This window comes from Amblyomma americanum, chromosome 2 (assembly GCF_052857255.1).
Source record: "Amblyomma americanum isolate KBUSLIRL-KWMA chromosome 2, ASM5285725v1, whole genome shotgun sequence".
NCBI lineage: Eukaryota > Metazoa > Arthropoda > Arachnida > Ixodida > Ixodidae > Amblyomma > Amblyomma americanum.
The window spans coordinates 44,975,949-44,997,494 of NC_135498.1; the positions used below are offsets into that span (position 1 = coordinate 44,975,949).

The following is a 21,546-nucleotide window of genomic DNA, read 5'->3' on the forward strand; positions in this document are numbered from 1 at the left end:
AATGAGATGGTTAGGAGCCAGAACTTGGTCTACTATAGTGGGATGCTGTTGTGATGCAACATCAGGGGATCATGTGAGCTGTGTGGGGGGGGGGGGGGGGGGGGGGGAGGCACAAAGGTCTGCCTGACCTTGTTCTACATTTGTGCGGATGCGGGACGCAGTAAATTTCATAGTTTTTCAAGATTACCTAGAGGGAAAGCTGATGGCGCTGCACTTCATCCACCACAGAGGGGTGCAGGAATGCTGGGGGGAAGATGAAGGTTTGCATTTGGGAGACTGCCCTCTCCACTGATGTCATAGTGATGGGGGACGCGTGGTGGTGAGGTCTCGCCCTAATCGGTTGAAAACTACTGACTACTGCGAGCAGCAATTTTTAAAAATTATTCCTGAATGATAGGGTTCACGCAGTTTTCAAATTTGACTCGAATACCCAAAAAGACCACCTCTACAGACCTGCTGCACTAGATATGCCCATCTAAACCATTTCATGGTCCCTTTAAAGAGACTATGCAATAAATTGAGATTACGTAAAGCAGACAAGAGATAGGCATTTCATCACTCATCACCGCAACACAAGAATTTTTAAGCTAGCATCAATAACAACGAAGATATAGACGATTAAAGATTACACTCCTCCTCTCCCCCTCAACTCGTACACGCGGAGCACTAGACAAAAATAAAGAAAACAGGTCTGGGACTGGGCCCCGCCTATGAACACGCCATCCGCTGACGTTCCTTTTGCAACTTCCGGTTGTCGCTCCTAGCTCCCCAGCAGCAGCATTGGTGGCGTGATTGCGGCGCGCGTCGGGTTTCTTTTCTTGTCGTCTGTTGTAGTTAGCAGTAATTAACCCAGACCTCGAGGTGCGACTGCTCGCTCTTACGGCTGCGATAAGCATCGAGCCCTATGCGTTCACGCCGTACCAGCTGAACGCCAGCGACGATAGTAGCGACTCGGCGAACCACTGCGAGTGGCTCCAGAACTCCTGACAGAAGGAGGCGGCAGAGAAAAATTGAAACCATATGCGCGAAGGCCATGCCCTGGCTCGCGCTTGCCCGAGAGGGTTGCGCGGCGGCACGAGCAGACGATTTTCACGGCTACCGGAAGTGCGCCCGTGACGTCGTGGCTGCCGTGGCTCCAGCGAATGACAGCGTGTGGTGGCCTGGTGACGTCATGGGTATAGTGACGTCTTTTTTCACGATTTTAGTTTCAAAATCGGTCACTACGAGCACACCAATCGGCCCGCGAATTTTGAAAAACACGGTTTTTAAAAATTCATAATAAACTGCCGGATCAGTTCCGAAGACTCATACTTGGTGTGAATGCTTCTTAGCATCATTTCTAAGCATTAAAAACATTTACAAGCGACTTTTTATTCATTGCATAATCCCTTTAAATACTGATCAGTTTTACATGCCAAAGCAACGGTGTGGGCTATTAAGATGAGGGAGGGAGGCTCAGAGTTAATTTCAGCCACTTCAGGCTGTTTACAGCCCGCTAAGATTACAGTACATGGGCATTTTTGCACTTCAACTTCAGTGGAATGCAGCCACCTTGGCTGGGATCAAGCCTGTAAGCACAAGCTTAGGAGTTGAACAGCATAGCTCTTTGAGCAGTCATTGGTTTTACAGGAGAGCAATGCATCACAAAGCACTCATGACGCACCTTGCTATCTCCTGCATACTTCTTCACACAGGAAAAAAACACTGTGCTTTTCTCCTTGCCCTGAAACTGGTCCACTGTGCTGATGTCCACCTGCGCTGTGCCGTGTATTGCCTGCTTCAGCAGTTGCACCTGGCTTCTGAATGGAGTGATGACACCAATTTCTTCCGCTGACAGACCACCCTATCGTGAAGTGAAGAAAGCAGAGGCAAAACAAATGCACAGGTGATCCTATGATGTGATGCAATCTGTGTTAGCAGTACTGGCTGCACAGTTCACTTTTACGTTGATCACCTTCCCACTGAGTTTTTGAATTTGCTTTTGCTGCGAGCTTCTGGTAAATGGGGTTTCTGGAGGATGGAGGCTCACAGGTGGGAAATGAATTTTTAATGATGGGTGGCCTGAAGAATGCCCGGAAAGTAGAGGCTTCACACAGTAAAAAATCACAATCGTATAAATTCTAGAAGTCGCGCAGCAGAGACACGCAGGAAGACAATATTGCTTCCGTGCGCAACAAAAGTATTAGTAATGCTTCAAGAAACTATGAGCTAGACAGAACATGGCTAGCAGCCAATGGCCATGGAGATGAACGTCACAATGCACTTGCTGCAACATTTATGGAGTGAATTTTTAATCACGAGGCGTTCAGTTATTGTTTTCCATCCCACATCAGGTGCTTTGAATGTGCCAGCTCAAGTGAAGCGCTCAGTAAGAAAACTAAACTCTACGCCTTTCGCCATGTGGCATGAAATTGCTGCTGCAGTGGTCTTAAACCAAAATCTTTTCTTCCAATCGGCGCTTTTTCTTTTTGTAAGATACAGTAAAAGCTCGTTAATTTAATCTTCAAGGGATAGACAAAAATGTTAAAATAATCTGAAAGTTCGAATTGTTGAACTGAATGGCACCGAAAAAACTGTCAAGAACTGCTAGCATCATACTAAATTTATTTAGTTGCTTGATTCTGCGATGAGAACAGTGTAGCATTGACAATTTTTCACGTTTCCATCAATGCTTTATTGCATGCATACTCATTGTAATTTAAAGGTGCCAAAAACCACACACACACGAGAGAAGAGAACGGGACAGAGCACTCTGGCGCTCTGTTTCGTTCTCTTCTCTCATGTGTGTGTGTGTGGTTTTTGGCACCTTTAAATTACAATGATCAATTATCAACTAGCCCAACAAGAAGCTCTCTTATGCATGCACATTGTTGGGAGCATCGAAGCAGAACTGCTCCAAAATCATAAGAGCCTCCCACATCCTTCATGGTGCGACTCAGTGGAGCTCCATTGCTACCACGTCACACCCATCATAAGCGGCACCATCGCATGTGTGGACACTTCACCGCACAAACAGTGAATAGCATGTGACGAGCATGCCGACGGGAGGATTGTTGGGCCAGTTTTGTTCATGGTTCAAGACTGAAAGCGGCGCGAAAAACGGGACAAGATAGAGAGAAGCAACACACACAGCACCGTTCTTCGCACTGTTTTCAGTCTTGGAGCATGCAGTTTCGGTGCACTGGAAGAATGGAACCATGACGACAGAAGTGACGGAAACAGCTCAGCGACGAGAAAGACAAAATGGGGAAAGAATTCAAAACACCAGTGACTTGCCAATCTGCACCTGAAATGGTGGTCAGCTGGGCTAGATTGACTGGTAGATGATGGCTGGTTCAGAGTGCGCCGCTGCGGGTTGGCGTGAAGCTATGAAAAGCGAAACTGAACCTAAGCAAACTGATTGTTCTCGAAGACAGGGCCTTTCGTTCGTCGTCACACCTGCCGTAGTGCACACACCAGGGGTGCACGGGAGAGATTGCAGCACGGAACTCAGGTTTTGAGTAGGGCTATTTCGACGATTTCTTGCAACGCCAGTGATACCTGGACGCAGCACCCTTTGGGAGCCCATTCAAATTAACCGGCGTGAGACCCGTAACGTCCGAATTAGCGAGCGTCCGACGCCATAAATTTACATGGGCGTTGGCCCGGACCTAGCCAGCAGTTCAAATTATCCGGACTTCAAAATTAACAGGGGCCAAATAACAAGCTTTTACTGTATTTGGTTACCCACTTAACGCAGTTCGTTATGTTCTTGCTCTATGCTAGAAGTGAACACATGTATTGTCATCCACACACCTGTCTACAGCACTTTAACGATGCACTGCGGAGTACACTTGCATCATTTAGAGTGGCCTGGGGCTTGAAACAAGACGTTAATGTTGCATGCACATTCTCATGAATCTCGTCTAACTGCTCATGTCTTCAAAACCTATGTCGTACTTGGCAGGCAGCAGCAATTGTCATAAATGCACAATAAAGATAGCCGTTTGAGTGGTCTAGACAAGTGTATGGATGACCATACAACGTCCCTTGAGAAATGCAGGCAAATGGCCCCTTAAGCAAGTGGCACTAGATTAATGACATAGCAACTGGTGCCATTCGGCTTGAACTGTCCATAAGAGGTTGAAAAAGCCCTACAAGTGGCCGGACCACCTGGCAGTTACTTCTGTTCTGTTAGAGACGAGGCCTCCTAATGGGCTCTGTGTGCCAGTCACAGCCTACATGTCGACACTAATATGAAAAAAAAAAAAACGAAGCTCGAAAGAAGCCCTCCTTTTAATGGCACACTTACCTTGAGCAAAACTTGAACCAGCTGTGCGACAATTTTCACTTCAACCCTACTGGTGGTGCCTTTGCTACTTTTGCTGCCACTGCTGTCTTCTTCAGACCGTGGCAACTCATCGGTGCAGACAAACACGACCGCTCTGCTGAGTTCGGTGTCAATGACTTTTGAAATCCAGCAGTCCACAGGTATTGTTTGTCCCAGTGCAACAGAAAGGTTCGGGAGTGACAGACTTGCGTTGGCCACATCCTCGGAACCACACTCAAGTTGACCGGCATAGGTCAGGTTGTTACACACTGCAGTGATTTCCCTGAAACACAAATAAGATACCATGTGTATATCCCATTATGTACACACATATATAAACCCTGCCCACTGAAAATCCTAACAATTAATGCAAATCCGCTGGTTGACTAACCTTATTATCTCATTCAGGCTTAAAAAAAAAAAAAAAACAGGCAACAGGCCTTAAAGGCCTAAAGATGGCAAAGGTTATTTGTGAGATTTGTTTCAATCAAAGCTGTGAAGATCCTAACTCAAATGTGACTAAGGACATAAGTTTTGGGGGCTAAAAGCCATACCTGCTGAAACCTCAGTTTATGAATTTATACATTTCTCGATTTTATGAACAAATTTATGAATTTCTCGATTTTATGAACAAATATCGACACACCAAAAGTAAGCCACTGAGTTTGCTTTTACAAACTGGATTTTTATCGCATAAACTTACACTGATCACAGCATGACAGATGCACAAGTGATTCTCTGCAAGGTAAGTACAAACTGCTCAAAAATGTTGGCTTCATCCCCTAACACTCTTCATCACTGTTTCATAATGAGCACAAGGTACGATCAATTTGTGTGTGCTAACATGAAGGTTAAGCCAAGTAGAGTTCACAGCATCATGTTCTACTACACCGTGTTTACATGATTGTACGTCGACCTATTTTTCAAAATTTGAAAATCCAAAGTGGGGGGGTGGGGTGTCGACTTAAAATCGAAACCACAGCATTGCACCATAAATAAGAGACAAACGAGATGCCAGGCATGATACAGCGTGGCTCCGTCGCATCGCTCTTGGTGCTAACCTTTAGCAGCTGTTGTGTCAACGTGCAGAACTGGCATCCCCACCCCACATCCTGCGGCCAATGGTGGCTGTCGATAAGCAGCAAACCGGCACCAGCCCACTCCCCGCATGTGGCCGCAGATTGCTGATAAGTGGCGGTGGCCCGATAACGCATTCGCGTTCTACTCTTAATAAGCATTGTCCAAGTTTTTTTCTTCTTTACTTTCAACCATGCATTCGGCGCTCAAGAGAGCGTCGATACCTGGCGGAAGGGCCGCTGTTCCAATCTGGCAGAACTGCCACTCGGAACGGCAGCGGTACTGGGGGAGTGCCTGTAGCCAACGGAAGAGCCAACGCCGCTCAGGCGTAGTTTCTCTTTGGTTCTGACGCATTCGACTACTGCCGGCCGCATTTCGCAAGTTTTTAATGTAGTGCTTCATCATTCGTCATTTGTGCTCTGGGTCCGGTAAGCGACCGGCGCTCGTTCACAGCTACATTCAAGATGGCTGTCATTCTTTACGCCGAAGAAACGAACAACTGCGCGCTGGGCTGCAAGTTCGATGTTCACAACGGGTGATAGAGGTGTGGCAGCTACAACGAGGCAAAATTTTCAGCTGCTCCACACGATGCCGTGATGTGGCTGTGTACGAAGCGTGGGATTTCGCTGCACGGCGATGTTAGAACGACGAGCTGTGGGACCACAGCAGCGATGACGACGGCAGCGCTAGTGGGGACGATGGCGCAAGTGTGGACGAGTAGTCAAGTGACTAAAACATATTCGTTTTGGAATGTGCTCACGGGCGCACCCGTGCGCGGCAGCCAATAGTGGCTGGCGATAAGTGGAGGCAGCAGGATAGTGCTATCGCATTGTACTATTAAAGGTCAAGAGTAAACAACCTCCAAGTTCTTTCTGTTTCTTTTTTTTTCAGAAATGTGATGTGGGGGGGTCGACTTACATTCGAGTCGACTTATACAATCGTGTAAATACAGTACTCATTCTAACTTGTTTTCCAGAAAACATGCATGCTTTTCACTTTTACATTTTTCCAGCTGCCTGATTCTAAGATCAGCAAAGCATAAGTCATTGTTTTCTGTGTTTTGTTTTTTTTAGCAAATGGGGACAAAGACCTAACTGCTGTGCAACATGTCACACAGGAAGACTGCGCACAAACAGAATGCAGCTACTGCAGGCCTCTTACAGTCCAGCTTGAAAAGCTTTCAGTGGAAAAAGGAGAAGGAGGGGTGGAAAGAAAAGCCCTACTTAAAGCAGTTAAAACCAGCATAGTGCCACAGTCTTGAGAATGCTGGCTTTGGCAAAAGTAAACTTCTGAAGCCATGCGATTGCAACTATTTGGAGTTCAAACTAACGATGAATCTAAATATATAAAACATTTAAAAGTTGAACCAAATCACTCAGTTGGTTATTATTTGGTTCCAAGTTGAAACTGAGACATACGCACACCTCCCAAAAAATGGTCAATTTCCCCAGCACAAGAGGAAGCCCATAAATGTTTTTCAATAAGAGAATGCACTGTACCTGTTCATCCGGTACTGAATGGGAAGCACAACGGTGTTCTCTGGTCGTTCCAGCCTTGCAAACAAGCTGACATCCATGCCCTTCTTCCTGAAGTAGGTGTAAGGTACAAACCAGGCAGCATGGATACAAGTGCTCAACACCACTCAGGGTGCAAGCTCTTGAAAAACCTTGTGTTTGGTGCACTACGGCCACATATGGCCGAGCACCATTGAAAAGAAAATATTTCTAAAGCCAACTGTTCAAAATTTGCTCACATTTAGCAGAGTTAGAACTGAGGACAGCCTTTTTATTTCAATCGATGTTGGCATGGTCAAGGCATCAGTTTGAACACGTCAAATAATCAAATTAAGCGACATGACAAATGACACTAAGCAACCCGGAAGGATTAACCATGGTGCAGAGCAAGAGAACGACCTTTGCTGCCTGTTAAAGTTTGCCTACACACAAAAGGTTAAGCAACTGCTGATCCGCAACCCCTGCAGTCCTGCAATCTTTTTTTTTTTAATCTTTCCCTGTGCTACAGTACTTATAAAGAAGCCCTAACTGAGGATCACTGCCAATAACTCTCTGCTTGAGCAGAGGCAAAATCAGAACTCTTCTGCTTCTCACGAGAGTTTACAAGTTAAAATATGAAGTTAATACCGACAGTCCAGCCAACTTGCATGTGCTGGGCAACCACTCAAGATAAAGCCAATACGGTTAGAATCTTGTAGTGCAGGTAAGGTACCAAGTGAGTCATTTTAATGTGATCGCTCAAACTCCAAAACAGTGTCCATCTCATGGCTGGTGTCCATATGTGTATTTAGCTTGGCCTATACTATCACACCTAATGTGACACTAGCTAACTGAACAGAACTGCTACGAAATCGCTAGTACAGATCCTCTTTTCAGATTCCTGTAAGCTTGAACAGCTTACAGATTTTCAGATCCTCCTTCCTGTCAGTAAGGTATATAGGGAATACATAAAGATGCGGGAAATTGGGTGATAAAGTCTGCAACTTTTTTCTGCACATAGCAGTGCTTTATCAAGAGATAGAGCTGTGCTTTATTTCCATAAGAGGCCTAGAAAGAGAAACGCTCAAGAGGTAGTCAGCAAGAAGCACCACTACCACAACCCAGTTTAAGTCCACTGTTTCTACCACGAACTTCCAGTTACCTCTGTCTAGTACCACCCAGGGACAACCTACCTGTGTATAATTATTACGTCGCTGTTCTTTCGCTAGCTAAGCAAATGCAAAATCACTCTCAACGGAGTTACAAAGAATATGCCATTAATAATGCCTTCGTTAAGTGCACTACCCTTTCTTTTTTGTCAGTCTGGTTGAAGTTGCATGCAACACCATGTATATCCTTGTCACTCCTCACATACATTATAATGCACATTTCTGTTTTACGGAATTCTTAAGAAACGCACCACTCCCACAGCCTAAGTGCCTTTGAAATTCTGAGAGGTACTCACTGGGCTCCCATGTAGTAAATGTTTCAACAAGTGTGAAATGATGAGGAGCTCTGAGCAGCCTCCCAAGTTTGTAGATTTATCTAAACCAGATTTATGCTCCCAGCGGCCAAACAGCTTCGAATTGTCTCGTGCTTTTCCATGAGATATCTTGTAATTTTGATTTAAATACGCATTCACTCATCAATGTATTTAACTAAATGTACGCCATAAACCGTTATTACATGTTTATGTAGGCTCAGAGGCCTGTAACAGAGAGCATGGAGAAAACTCATAAGGGAAGAACTGTTGGACCTACGGCTGTCAGATTTGGTATATACACTCACGGGGCCACTGAGGCTTAAAATATGTATTTAGGTTAATGCTGACAGTTTGAACTTTTGCTTGGGTCTGATGAGGATATAAACAGTACACATGGTGAGTGTCTGAGGGGGATGTACCTTGCATCATCGCTCTGCACGACGGGCGGCAGCTGCTGTGTGTCTCCAACAAGGACGAAGGAGCGGGCTAGAAAGAGGGGACCCAAGCAGGCAGGCTGCAAGGCCTGCGAAGCCTCGTCAACAATGCAGGCATCGAACCGCAGCCTCTGAAGTGGGCCCTGAGCCGATCCTAGGCAGGTGCAGGCCACGACAGGCTGCATGAAAAGGGGTAGTGACAAGTGGGTGAACCACTGCTCCAGTGAGGTGAGTGTCAACAATGTGGAAGGCCATGAGGCTGTGTTGTTTCAGAACTAATGCGTTAGCATATCTGACCCAGCATCTCAGGTGAGCTGGATGATGCTTCAGCTGTATAGATGTCAGCAGGCTTGTCTAGAGCACTGTAGTGGTGTAATGGACAACAGTCAAAGCAAAATCCCAGCAGAACTGCTCTAATCGGGGTAGATGCTTACACTTTTATTGATCGTACATGCCAGCTTTAAAATTTTGCTTCCTTTGCATCACTTGAGCATTCTGGATAAGCGAGCTCACTTCACATCAACTAATAACGATGTGCTGGTGGTGCACAATGACTAGTGTGAAAGAGGAAACGTATGAACTTGACTGCATACAGAGTTTTCATATCAGCAGTGCTGACGAGATGAGTGGTAACATGCAAGCGTCTTCCTAAATGCGCTGAGGCACCTCCTTTAGTGAGATTCGTGATGCAGAACCTCCACCATATGCAACCAAGTGCTTTTTGTTTAAACTAGAGCATCAGAGCATGAAGTGAAAGTTCTTGGAAACAGTCAAAACTGTCGTAAGCTAGTACAAGTAATGCCTGTGTTCTGCACCATAAAAGAAGCAGACAAGAAAGATGAAACTACAAGCACAAACAATTACAAGTGTTTGTTCAATTGAATGAAACATTTAGTTATTGCGGTTGTTTCTTTTTGCTCTCTAATAATGGTAATTGCTTCGTTTAGTTCCATTCTTCCTGCACTAGAATTTTTCACTTGAGCATCAGACACTGGTAACTACTGCATGTTACTTCCACTTTGCATCGAATGAACAGCTGATATTAATTCTCTCCTGGGTTGTTTGTTTTGTGCACTGTGTTCTATAGTGCAGATTAAAGAACTCAACCAAGTGGCTATACAACGAGAGTAACCAGTGCGCAAGGCTTACTTGATTCTCATAAAACTGCTGCAGTTCCTGGGTAGTAGTGATGGACGCTGTCAGGTTGCTAGCACTGTACTCTTTGAGGCTCGGGTGGGCTTTGTTAGTTGCACCTAGTCGCACAAAAGGCACACCACGGGACTTCAGCTTTAGTAGAACACTGTCCACCCCACTGTGCGTGTAGCTTGACAACAGGACCCGCTTCTTGAGTAAAACCAACGCTTGAACCAGGGCTGCAATGGTGGTTGTCTTGCCTGAAAGGCAATCCACATGGTAATATTTAATGTTAGCTGTTCAGGTCACGGACATCTACAGCCATGCCAAGTGCTCCTGCAAACTGCATTGCTTATTATTTCAATTTGTCAAGACCATGTCTGTCTTACAAGAGAGTGCAAAAGATGGGGCTATGAAAGAACTCAAAGGCAGTGCCAACAACAAGCTGTTCATTTTGTAAGCTGCAGTACAGTAAACGAAAAAACTATAAAAGAAAACAAATTACAAGGCTGCAAAAAAAAAGGGGGAAGTAGGTGGACACAATAAAGCACCTTTTCCTTTGTATCTCTTTGTTCCTACTTCTCTCCTTAAACATCCTGTTCCATGCACAATTCACTGCCATGATGGAAGTACACCAAATGAGTCAACGTCACCTGTTCCTGGCATGCCCTTGAAAAGGACATAGTCATCGCTCATCAAGAACTTGAGAATGGCCCGCCGCTGAAAGTTGTTAAGGGGCTTGAGCACAGCATGACATTCCACAGCAATCTCCTTGGCCAATGTTTTCCGGTATGAGGGCATGGCTCGGTCAATGACCAGCGACCTCAGCCTGTCAGAGACAGGATCAGCACTCATCAACCTTGACAGGTTGGAATAGCTTATGGTGAATGAAGCCGATGAGAACATCTTGTCGATGCGGAATGTCTTTGCCTTCCACTCCTCATGAGAATGCATGTTCCTAAAAACAAAAAATGGCTCTAGCACAACAAGCACAACGGACTTATCTATTTTCTAATAAGGGAGTAATTAATATTAGCATCGACCCAAGTGCCGCCATACATTTACAAAGGAAAGCTAAACAGAAACTTCATAGCTGAAGAAAAATTCATCCTGGTCTGGGGTTTGAACCCGGGACCACTGCCTCCCCAGAGCAGCCACTGTGCCAAATCAGCTAGCCAGGACGGCCGGGATGGTAGGGCAAGAGCCAATTGATCAACAACTTGAAGTGGTAATGGTGCTGGCCCAATGTTAAGGGGAATCCTCCACAGAGAAGTATATTTGTAATAAAGGCACAATTACTCATTAGTTTGGTTTATGTGGGTTTAACGTCCCAAAGCGACTCAGGCTATGAGGGACGCCGTAGTGAAGGCCTCCGGAAATTTCGACCACCTGGGGTTCTTTAACGTGCACTGACATCGCACAGTACATGGGCCTCTAGAATTTCGCTTCGACCGCCGCGGCCGGGATCGAACCCGCGTCTTTCGGGTCAGCAGCCGAGCACCATAACCACTGAGCCACCGCGGCGGCTTAATTACTCATTAGCATCCATCCAAGTACAGCCATACCACTGCAAAGGCTACAATTTTGTTTAACACTGTCTCAGCTTGCAGTATAGATTTTCAGCAAATGCTGTCAGGGCCCACTGTGCACTGTGAAAATTGACTGCACAATGAGTGCACCGACTATATATATAAAAAAAGCAATGCATTGATGAATAGACAAGTGACAAACATGGTCTGCTGTGAAATGCAGCTGTTCTCTTAGTATACAGAATGAATAAACCAAAAGATCCTGCTCCATTTAATTTTCCTAGTGGACAGCCCATCACACTCGCACACTAAATATTCAAACTACTGTTCTTGGAACATATGCAAGGCACAAATCAAAGCGTATGTTAGGCTTGACTGGACCCATGCACGATTTCAAGCAACCTGGCCACTGAGATGCAAGATCACTCCGCACAGCTAACTTACACCTGAAAGTGACTGGCCTATGGTGACATGATGTGCTGCAACAAGCAGCAAGAAAAGATGACGACCAAGCAATGACTTTTCTGGCAGACCACACTGCTCTCTACCGGACTTGGCCAAGACTCAGGAATTGTCTATCTAATATCTTTAGACAGATGCGATAACTGTTGGCGTTCAAAACTTCCTGATTAGAGTCCGCAAAACGAAAGTGAGGACAGTTATACTTAGCATTCCTAACATTTAGAAGCACTCTCAGATTGCACTTCACATTCTGCAGGCAACACACAGGCATACGATCATGAGCCTTTCTTGATATATTACCGTCTTCTTCTGCATGTAGAACCCAAAGAGAAGATAAACCTTTCTATCAATATACTGAAGCAGCTCTTTTTTATCCTGATTCCCCTTACAAAGGCTTAACACAGAATAAATTGCAAGCAGTGATCATTTGTTTATAATTTCCTTAAAAATGACGCAGACATTTCACAGTACTTTGCGAACACAAACGACAGTTACTAATTTTACATTGGTTATATTATCTTCATCAGCTCAGACACCGAGGATAGCAGTGAGCACACTTTACTAAGGTGTATGTCAGGCCAGTTGACAACTTCCTGATTGACACAAAGAACCTGATGCAGTTGGTAAAAAAAATAATAAATGACGGTCAATTTGCATAGTTAGGTCAAATCCAAATTAGGTGCACTGGCGCAGCTCGGCCATTGTTTCGCATTTTTTATCTTCCACCTGCCACCTAGGTCATGTGACCTTGTGATGTCATCACAGCCTGCACCTGGGCAGGTTGCCCACAACCCGGTAGGCAGCCTGCCACAAAGCAGGCTTCAGACAAACAAAGGCTAAATGCAGGGGAATGGCCACAAAAAGTGCTAGTGCACTAAAACATAGTTGGTAAACGACACAGTTGGCAAATAAAATAAAGTTGTTAAGTAATGTAGGCCAATTAAATGGGAACAAGAAAAAGATAGTAGTGGTTACCACACGCGGCAGCTAAAACATTACTCAACTTCGATTTTTCTTCATTATCTTAAAACCTTGACACAGATTAGTTGGGCAACTGTGCACAATGCACTACTTCCTAAAACAAAGCTCAAATTAACCAAGGGTAGCAAATTATCAGACATTTCAGCCATCATGTAGGACTAGTGTCTACTGACGAAGCTGCTTCATGGTGGTCAGCTGGAAAGTCTGCCATCGTGCCCACACAAACTGCACCGTCCAATTAGTCCCAATTCCAAATGCCTCCTTGCCTCCAATCAACAGTAGTGATAGTAAATAAATTTATAAAAGAAAAGTGTGTGTATACGTGTGACATTGCTTTTGGCTTCAAATCTCTACTCAATCTCAAACATTAAGCGTCAAATCTCCACTACAGGGATTGTGTGGAAGATGTTTCTCAACTTTGCCCACTGCCATCCAGCAGGACTCCCTCGGATGCAATATAATGTCGTCAGTATTGTGGCCTCTCTCAAGACTGCCACCAACCCAAACGCATTAAGTGGCGAATCTGGCTCCAAGCTTAACTATGACCAGGCTTACTTCTTCCACCTGCGGGCCAAAGTCCAGAAAGGTGAGCCATCAACAGCCGTTACAGTTAAATGCAAAAATCAAGAATGCCATGGGACACTTACCTGTCCAGGTCCAGCATCACTTCATTGTCACTCACAGCTGTCACAGTGCCCACAGCCATTGCTACACAAGTCAGACTTTCCTGTTCACTGACAACAATACGATCACCTACACCAAGACCAAAGCAGTTTGTGAAGCTGTTCACTGGTGAGGGTGTATCAGTGCACTCTCTGCCATACTGCGCCTTTCTTTGTAATGTGTGCCGAAAGGCAGTCTGTCCATCCACATTGACAGGAAAGTTCTCCTGAGTCGGCACAAGCTCCATGTTGCTGAAGCAGAGGCCCTTATTTTCCCTGGAATGAACCAAGCAGAGCAAGAAAGAGTAAGATGGCAAGAACTCGCAACTTAATTATGGTCAACTCAAATTAGTTCAAATTCTTTGATGCCAGACTTACTTTAGTTAACAGAAATTTGAATCACTGCATTTATTCGCGTAATAAATCCAAATTTTTTCCGGAAAAGCTGACATCAATTTGAGGGGAGGGTTCATTATGTGGGGAAAAAAACTTTCAACAGTTTTTTTCGTGGGAGTCGGAACATCATACACATCTGGCTGCCTGCCGACTCGTCTCAATAAATGTCCATCTGTCCATCCACCTGTCACCAATCTGCCTTTTACAGGACTCGACTGCGGATGTGCACAGCCCTAGCGGTGAATTCCAGAAGCTAACTGGCTGTCACCTCCGTCGTCGTCTGTCTCTTCGTGTGTTCGTGTGCTGCCCTCCGTAGTAGTGGGAATCAGTTGTGCCGTTTAACGATCTTTGTTTTTGTTTACATTATAGTAGCATGTTGAGCCTTCAGCGTCGCTGCGCCGCCACGTGGTTGGTCACGTGGTGCGGAGCAGCTGCCAGCGGCGCGGCTGATCCCGTGGTTGGTCATGTGACCAATTTCCACTCGACCAGCTGCAGCTATCGCGTCACTCCAGGTTTACCCAAGGCTAAACCACCACCAATTTTTCGAGAAGTCTGCATGATACCCGCAACATGCCGGCATCATGCGACATGTATGGGTGTATGTATGTATCGGGCTAAGCTCAGAAGCAAACAGAGTTTTTTTCGGTTTCCCTCAGCAAAATGTGACAGGCAGCGTTGAGACGCATGGGTCAGAGCTCTCCAATTGCAATGCAAGGACGGGCGACCATGGGAGCCGAGCGCATCATCTCGCTTCTGCGGAAAACTCTTCGTCAGTGGTAAGTAGTGCTGAATCCTTACATGCGGACGACACGAGCTACCAGTTTGCATGCTTGAACAAAGCAGCAGATGCCGAGTTTACTACACGCTGCTTTTTAGGTCTGGTTCAAACAAGCTTACTAGTTACGACATCGTAGTGTGTAGTGTACTGAGGGCGTGAAAATTTTCATAAATATTCTGTCACTGTGTATAAACAGTCGCATTTCCTGACAGAGAAAAAAAATAGGTGCAAGCAAATTGTGCTCACTTAAACTTGATCAGTGCAGTTCGGCTTGGCTTTATCACCTTTCACGAGAAAAGTAGCGATGCGTTATTCACAAATTTTCGTGTTCACTCTTTAAGCGGCACCTCAGCTTTAACAGAATGAGGCTCATGACTGTATTCGCGAAACTGTGGATGAATTTTTTTATGAGCAAGGTATGCGTCTATACTGGTCTTCCGCACTCGTCTCCCGTCAGCGCGAAACTTGATACGCTTGCTATTTTTTCCAGGGGCGCCGTTCTTAACTGAGGCATGCAGATTTTGTCCCCACCCTCTTCGTGTGCACGAAAGAACAGCAGAAGCAAGGCACTTTGGAATGTTAAAATTGTACTGCTCGGCATACCCGGAAGAAATGCGACGCTCAGACCAGGTGCACAAGGTGTAGCCTGCACACAATTCTGCATTTAAAATACAGGACACCAATGCAATGCCGGAAGCGAATAGCCTAGATACATGTGCATTTATTTTCTGAGGATAGTATGGAGGCTTTCTGGAGCATTGCTAAGGCGCGCTGTTCGTTGCTTACGTTTCTACACTTGCATTTAACATAATCAATGGTTCGACGAAAGTTCGTCTGGTCAGGCATTGTATTAAAGAAAAAAGAAGAATGCGGTCACTGACCACATTCTCGCGACAATTTCTTGTCCCGCTCAGTGATCAAGGAACCCGTACGAGGTTCCGAAACGTCTTTGAATTTCATGACATGATCATTGACCGCATTCTTCTTTTTTCTTTATTACTTGCATTTAAACTAGCAAGCCTGTACCAAGTTTCAACATTTACTAATGTCGTGTTCCACAGACATAAGAATGAGTGGCAGTTCGTGGGGTAGTGGGAAAAGAGAGCACTCTTTGTGGCCAACAGCAATGTACATGAAATGCTGAGTGCACGCAACAAATCTACATCATCTTGCTTGGTGCGCCATGAAATGACCACACTAGTTATACAATAAAGGTGATGTATTATATTATGAGGTGTAGTACGAGCAAAACTACGATGCTGGTTGCATGCAGTCTGTAAAATACCCAATTTTTTTTACTTTACCAAAAGCATGTTGCCACATAGCCTAGGACTTAGTTCCAAAGCACAACACTGCACTAAATATTGCAGCACCTCTACAGTCATCACTTTGTTCAGCCTATGCTTTGTGGGATACAACAGTGTTTGGTTCGGACTTCCTTTTGGTTGTTTTAGAGAAGGGTAATAAGTCTCGATTTCATTGTGCCTTTCCGTTGCCAGTCATCCAGGTTGTGCAGGGAAAAGAATAAGCCGGCAAGCATAAATGACAGCACCAGTTGTAAACAATACAGTTGTTTATTTCCACGTGCCTCAGGCAATGACAAACAAGGGAAATCCACAGGTCCCTCCAACATTTCTGCCTCTAGTTAGTGTTACATAGTTCTCAGTACCGCAGATTCATGAGCAATTTGCTGTGTGTGGCGCTAATGTGAAATAGTTTTGCAGATGCAGTGACTTCACCCTGGAATGCAAGAAGCTGCTTGTGCATTGACTGTGCTACCTGTCCAAGCTGCCCAAAGAGACACTGTTTGATGATGATAATGGATTTTTTATGGCATAAGGGCATTATGGCCAAAGAGCACCATGGCACAAGGTATTTTGGATTACTCAAGGTAGGGTCAAAGACCCATTTTCCAAGCATTTCACCCCTCATAAGCCGAGCACCAGGCAGGGGAAAGCTTGTACTCACTGTATCACTGATGGGTACCCGGCGGCACTGGGGATCCCACTTTGCTTGAGGAGGCCACACCATATGAGCAAGCTGTGCATGCAGGTGCTGCCCATACAGCAAAAGAACAAGAAATGGCTGCTGCTTTGTTAGAACTGAGCGAAGTTACGCAAAACAAGCGCCACATTCTTGAAGGTTCATAACTGAAGTGGTGACTAAAGAAACGCATTTAAAAGCTCAAGGGGAGGTGCAAACTTCTGAAGTCATGCATTACCTCAATAAAAACTGTCCACCCGCCTCATTTAAATCCTACACCGGGCTCAGAAATGGAGCACAGTTTGATACTTTTGTGTGACCATCTTGAGCAGAACAGTGCTCGCATGGTTTGCTGGAACTGCAGCAAGAGCGACCAAGTGGCACAGCCAAAAGACAGAACCCTTTCAAAAAGGGAAGAATTGTTTTTGGCACTGCACAAATTACGCAAAGGTGTCTGTACAAAAAACAGCAAGAACATTTGGAATGTCTGAAGCAAACTTGAGCAGAATTTTTTGCACATGGGTAAATTTCGTGGACAAGGAGCTATCTGCCCTGCCCAGGTATATGCCAGAGGCATTTAAGGATGACACAAATATTGCACTGGACTGTACAGAAGTGAGAGTTCGGATGCTGGTATGGCTGAGAGCACATGACAAACATTTCAATACATTGAAAGCACTTGTAGGTGTCACTCCTGACGGTTGTGTGCGCTTTGTGCCAGACCTGTGGGGCAGTCAAGTTAGCGACATAAAGCTGGTTGGAAAAAGTGGCTTCGTGGATTTGTTGCAACCAGGGAGGGCAGTGATGGTGGACAAAGGGTTTCGTTCATCCTACCCCCAGCAGTGCAAGTTCAAATCCCACCATTTAAGAGGGGAACCCAGCTCTCTCCTGCAGATGTCATCAAAACCAGGAAGACCGCTCGTGCCAGAATACACGTGGAGTGGGCTGGTGATCAGGAGAATCAAAAAGTTCCATATCTTTGACAAACCAATTCCCATAAATATGCTGGGTACCGCTGATAGTATCTATAGTATCTTTAGAATTTGTGTCCTGTTATGTAATATTCAAGGGCCTATGATCTCGGATTGTCAGTAGAACACTCAGTATGCTGAAATGATGGCATGTGACATGACCCATCGATTTGCGATGCCTTGACTGTTAGAAATATATATGACTCAGACACTTTGCTTTTGTTTGAGAACAAACTCCTTTAGAGGTACGTTCTTAAAACAATTTATCGATTCAGTTAGCTGTATGGTTTGGTGTACTTTATGAGGCTTAAAACGTGCCAAAGCGACTCAGGCTAAGAGGGGCACCATAGTGGAGGGCTCCGAGTAATTTCCACCACCTGGGGTTCTTTAACATCCACTGATATCGCGCAGCACATGGGCATCGATCTAACCAACTTCTTTCAGGTGTAGCAGCCGAGCGCCCTAACCACTGAGCCACCACGGTGGGGCAGTTAGTAAAAAATTCTAGCATAACATTTATCTACTTCCTGTCCCTCAAATTTTTTCCTCGGCAAGGCGTAACTTACAAATAAACCAGACGAGTACCTCAGCTACAATAGTCCTCCATAAAGCCAACAATAAAATTCCAATAAGGATGGGCGCCAGACAAGGAGACACGATCTCGCCAATGCTATTCACCGCCTGCTTACAGGAGGTATTCCGAGGCTTGAATTGGGAACAGTTAGGGATAAGAGTTAATGGAGAATACCTAAATAATCTGTGATTCGCTGATGAAATTGCCTTGCTCAGTCATTCAGGAGATGAATTGCAAAGCATGATCAATGATTTAGACAAAACAGAACAGTGGGTCTAAATATTAACATGCAGAAAACCAAAGTAATGTTCAACAACCTAGCAAAAAAACAGCAGTTCACAATTAGAAGCGAGGTGCTGGAAGTGTTAAAGGAATACGTCTACTTAGACAGGTAGTGAGAGCTGATCCAGATCATGAGAGGGAAATAACTAGAAGGATAAGAATGGGGTGGAGCGCATATGGCAGGTTCTCTCAGATCATGAATAGCAGTTTAGCAATATCCCTCAGGAGAAATGCGTACAACAGCTGTATCTTGCTGGTACTCACCTACGGGGCAGAAACGTGGAAGCTAACGAAAAGGGTTCAGCTTTAGGATAACGCAAGCGAGCCATGGAATGAAAAATGATAGGTGTAACGTTAAGAGACCGGGAGCGGGCAGAGTGGGTGAGGGATTAAACGCGGGTTAATGATATCCTAGTCAAAATCAAGAGAAAGAAACGGGCTTGGGCAGGGCATGTAATGCGAAGGCAAGATAACCGCTGGTCCTAAAAGGTAACGGAGTGGATTACAAGAGAAGGCAAGCGTAGCAGTGGGCGACAGAAGGTTAGGTGGGCAGATGAGATTAGGAAGTTTGCAGGCATAGGGTGTAGTCAGGCTGGTGATGATGATTGATAACAATGAAATGTTATAAGTGCAGAGCACATGTATGTATGCATTGCATGCCAGAAGTAAAAGCAGAGTGATATTTTGGAACTCAACTCATAACTGTTTCGGTTTTGTCTCATGTACACTAGCCTTTGCCCTGCAGTGGGTGTAGTCAGGCTGATGATGATGATTTTATGTGATGCGCACCTTTCGATTTTTGCTCATGAACACATAAACAAACTTAATACTGGCTATGACTTAACAGTACTTGTGACAGGACTGCTATGTTTTACGTTGCAATGATATAAGCTGTCTTTATGCATGGAGCACTAAAAACTGTGGCACGCACTGAATAAATATTGCCCAGTGAATTTATGCACACTGCTTGTTCTTGCCTTATACCTTAGTGCAAAATAATATTTCGTTTTCCCTAGCTCCAATCCCTTAGAGATAATAACACAGTCCTTACAGAGTTTTCTCGGTCCAAGTATTGCAGCATGAGGCAGCTTGCTGAGACCTTTTTTACAGATTTGCTATCAGACCCTTGGAATCGAGTGGCCTGCATCCTGGAGTAGGAAAATATTTCCTCTTTATTTTTTGGCTACTGTCTGGAATCAATTTTGGACAATGGCAAGGCACGATCTGCCTTGGATGAAACTGTAAAGCCACACAATCAGCATTCATATATATTCTCTATCATGGCATGCAATGTCCCCTGGGCTTCTCCAGGGGAAAACATGAGTACAAACTTGCTCTAAACACCACTGCAAGTATATGACAGCTGCAACAATAAAGACAGCTTTAAGACAAGTTCACTTTTGCGGGACATGTATAACTGAAAGGGTAGAGCAAAGCGCAGTTTGAAATGATCAGATTACGATCAGATTACTATAATCACTTCACATATTACTATACCATGCATGCTAAGCACCATTCCAGCTATGAACAAAAAATGCTGTGAGGGCATTCAATCAAACAAATTTGACACCCAAAAATAATGACATATGCCTTTTTGCTTGGATACAGCATAACACACAGACTGTGACAGTGTACTGCAAATATGAAAACATAACACACAAGCACACTGACAGCATGCATAATGGTGCATAAAAAAATCTTCCTACCCCCAGGGGGTATAATCCAGGCACAAGGTACATTAGTGCAAGTTGGTACTGATCGTTTTGCCATCTGATTAGATTTCAGCAGGAGGGCAACGACGTGCTGGCAGGTACCGCTGGGACTGAAAAGTTGAATAGGTAATTATAACGAGTCACATTATCAGTCTCATGTGAAACAAACAGCTAATTCATGCTTGCACCCGCCACTTTGGCCCAGCAGTTAAGGCGCTGGGTACCGAGCCGGAGCACCAGGTTTGCTCCCGGCCGTGGCGGCCATGTTTCAATGGTGCGCCCAAGTGCTGCGTGATGTCTGTACAGGTTAAAGAACCCCAGGTAGTCTAAATTAATCCGCAGCCCTCCCATGTGGCGGCCCCCATAGTATATGTGTCTGTTTGGGACGTTAAACCCCACAAATGAAATGACAAATGAAATCATTCACGCTTGCAACCAGCGAGCGGCTTGACAGTAAGGTATCAAATACACAGAACAACCAGCTGGTCACTGCAGGACTGGCATATCAAAAAGAAATGATACAGCATACATCCATTTCACCGCTGCAGTGTTGTCCGAACACTTTCGTGAGTAAGCAACTGACTACCATTATCTCGAAAGGCTATTGGTACTCCGAGCACATTACTACGAGCTGTAGAAAAACACACAACACCGGCAGTGAGTGACCAATGGGCCACCATGCAATATACTCGATTGAAATGAGTGAAAAAGTTGGTTTTTACACGAACTGACGAAAAAGGAACACTTACCCGGCCAGGCAAAAGCAGTGGCCCCTCCAGTGCAGTACCCGTCCCCCTCTCGACGACGGCGTGCACGAGGTAGCAACTGCTCTTCATAGAAGGCAGGCAAATGCCTCGTAGCAGCCCGAAAGCAGAGTCGGAGGTCAGTTCGTTGTGCATTATGTTGCGGAGATACCGCTCTTCTGTGAACCTTTTCCCCTTGAATACTTGGCGGTCGAAGTGGGCTCTGCTATTCCTCATGTAGGCCTGCACATGCGGCTCTGTCGGGAGGTCACTGGACCATCGTTCAGCCACCCAGCCATTTGTCACAGTTAGAAAGCCCCCAGGAATGAACTCCTGTCCCGGTGGTTGCATGGCAACGATCAAAGAGTGCCCTAGGCAGTCAAGATACACACCAAGCAGTTTGCTGCCCCTGCTAGCTCACAGCCACTCATGGGTGATGGTTTCTAACAGCTTTTGAAGCATGCCAGCTAGTGAGGTTCTGGCTGCTTCCGCGAGCTGGCGCCACAGTCATGATAAAGGCGGATTACGACCGTGCAGTCAAGA

At 45.2% G+C, this 21,546-nt stretch overlaps 1 protein-coding gene and 1 long non-coding RNA gene across 2 annotated transcripts in view; both read right to left on the minus strand.

Annotated features, from left to right (window-relative positions):
• The window catches only part of Dna2 (DNA replication helicase/nuclease 2), a 47,755-nt gene that overhangs the window by 1,307 nt on the left and 24,902 nt on the right, over positions 1 to 21,546 (minus strand). The window contains exons 10-16 of the mRNA XM_077654113.1: positions 13,550 to 13,840; positions 10,584 to 10,888; positions 9,946 to 10,190; positions 8,782 to 8,975; positions 6,886 to 6,972; positions 4,292 to 4,592; positions 1,664 to 1,843 (exon numbers count right to left, since the gene is read on the minus strand). Coding sequence (XP_077510239.1) covers positions 1,664 to 1,843; positions 4,292 to 4,592; positions 6,886 to 6,972; positions 8,782 to 8,975; positions 9,946 to 10,190; positions 10,584 to 10,888; positions 13,550 to 13,840 — 1,603 coding nt within the window. The remainder of the gene's footprint in view (positions 1 to 1,663; positions 1,844 to 4,291; positions 4,593 to 6,885; positions 6,973 to 8,781; positions 8,976 to 9,945; positions 10,191 to 10,583; positions 10,889 to 13,549; positions 13,841 to 21,546) is intronic.
• Positions 20,281 to 21,238, minus strand: LOC144121138 (uncharacterized). The gene is made up of 2 exons (XR_013312537.1): positions 21,010 to 21,238; positions 20,281 to 20,370 (listed from the first exon to the last, which is right to left on the minus strand). It is a non-coding gene; the product is annotated as an uncharacterized LOC144121138 (long non-coding RNA).